This window comes from Aplysia californica, unplaced genomic scaffold (genome assembly GCF_000002075.1).
Source record: "Aplysia californica isolate F4 #8 unplaced genomic scaffold, AplCal3.0 scaffold00745, whole genome shotgun sequence".
Classification (NCBI taxonomy): domain Eukaryota; kingdom Metazoa; phylum Mollusca; class Gastropoda; order Aplysiida; family Aplysiidae; genus Aplysia; species Aplysia californica.
The window spans coordinates 296,560-298,209 of NW_004798015.1; the positions used below are offsets into that span (position 1 = coordinate 296,560).

The window sequence follows — 1,650 nt, forward strand, 5'->3', positions numbered from 1 at the left end:
GTCGTTTGTACAGGTGATTGTCTTATACAGGTAACCATTAAAACAGGGGATTGTCTTATACAGGTGGTCGTTTGTACAGGTGGTTGTCTTAGACAGGTGAGTGTGTGTGTGTGTGTGAGTGTGTGTGTGTGTGTGTGTGTGTGTGGGTGTGGGTGTGTGTGTGTGCGTATGCATGTGTATGTGTGATTGCGTGTATGTTCATGTATGTAGGGGGGAAAGAACCACCCAGTTAGCCAAAAGCACAAATGTATGTCAATCTAGATCTATCAAAAAGATGGATGGAAGTCCAAACCGAGTTTTATCATTTGACGACAGTAAATGATACCACAAGGTCAAAATTACATAAAATAATTTTTTTGGTTTTTACATAATTATGTACAGGTGTTTTTTATGCTCCATTAATATGACATGACATTTGATCATGATATCATATTTTGTAACATAAAACAGTAAGTTCACATTTTGCTTAAAATTTTTATTTATTTTTTATTAAAAAAATTTTTTGTTGTCGTGTTTTTAAACCCCTATTGACACAATTTAGATCATGTAGTAATTTAGGAGACAGGCTTCTTCTATACCTGTCAGGGCAAACCCTGGCTCAGAGGGACACAACATCCTAGCAGACAGACCCTGGCTCAGAGGGACACGACATCCCGGCCCAGCACAAAGACTGAGATACTCAATAAAAATTCTCCCTACTTGGGAATCGAACTCCCTGCCCATGAAGGCGACCCAGCCCACCCATCCGCGACAACACTGTTGCCGATACAGTGAGTCAGCCTGGGAGAGTAAGGAAAACAGCTAAAACAGCACCTGGACATGGATGGCTGGTGCCTCTATGAATAAATGTGAAGCGACAAGGTGGAATCAGGCGCTTGCCAGTTTTGAGCTTATAGGGTTATTGATATCATCTTAAAGCTTGTTCATTTGTCTTTCTTTTGATGAAAAAATGTCCATCTAGCTAGAATAGAAGTCCAGATATTTGCGATTGAAGAAGGTGGGGTAGCCTGGTTTCAATGGTTAAATTAATGAGTAACTTCAATAGCTTAAGAGTCCTTGAAAACTGAAAATTATACATTTTATGCCTTTAAACAATGTTTTTCAGCATAATTCTCAAGGAAATCTGTTTTCATATGAACATAAAATGTGTTTAGTCAACAAAAACAATTTTTCGAAAAAAATTGCCAAACCAGTTGAAAAAATGGCCTTTTCTTCGATTTCATTATTTTGACGAGCGCCTGATTCCACTGCGTCGTGACACAAATTATTGACGGTCGAGATGGTGGAGAGTAAGACAATCTGTTACCGTTTTGATGATGTCGTTGGTCCTCATAGCGATGTGCTGCACACCCGCCCCTCCGTAGTAGTCCACGTACTCCTGTGGGTCGGACAAGACAAATCACCGAATCAAACGATTATGTCGAACAAACAAACTGAACGGTAAGATCTTCTGGTGGGCATATCGAAATCGAAATATCAATATAATATCGATATTTTTACACTTATTGATATCGTATCGAAGCAGTGAGAAAAAATATTGATATAATTTCGATATTTTTATATACCCATTACTCAGCACCGCATTTCCAGGAATTAACACAGACTGATTTTATGTTTACAACCACAATAAAACACAATGAAAAAAAAAAT

General features: G+C 38.4%; 1 protein-coding gene across 1 annotated transcript in view; it reads right to left on the minus strand.

Annotated features, from left to right (window-relative positions):
- Window positions 1-1,650, minus strand: part of LOC101862900 (4-hydroxyphenylpyruvate dioxygenase) — a gene marked incomplete at both ends in the record, with an annotated part of 6,318 nt that overhangs the window by 2,174 nt on the left and 2,494 nt on the right. The window contains 1 exon segment of the mRNA XM_013088444.1: window positions 1,307-1,378. Coding sequence (XP_012943898.1) covers window positions 1,307-1,378 — 72 coding nt within the window.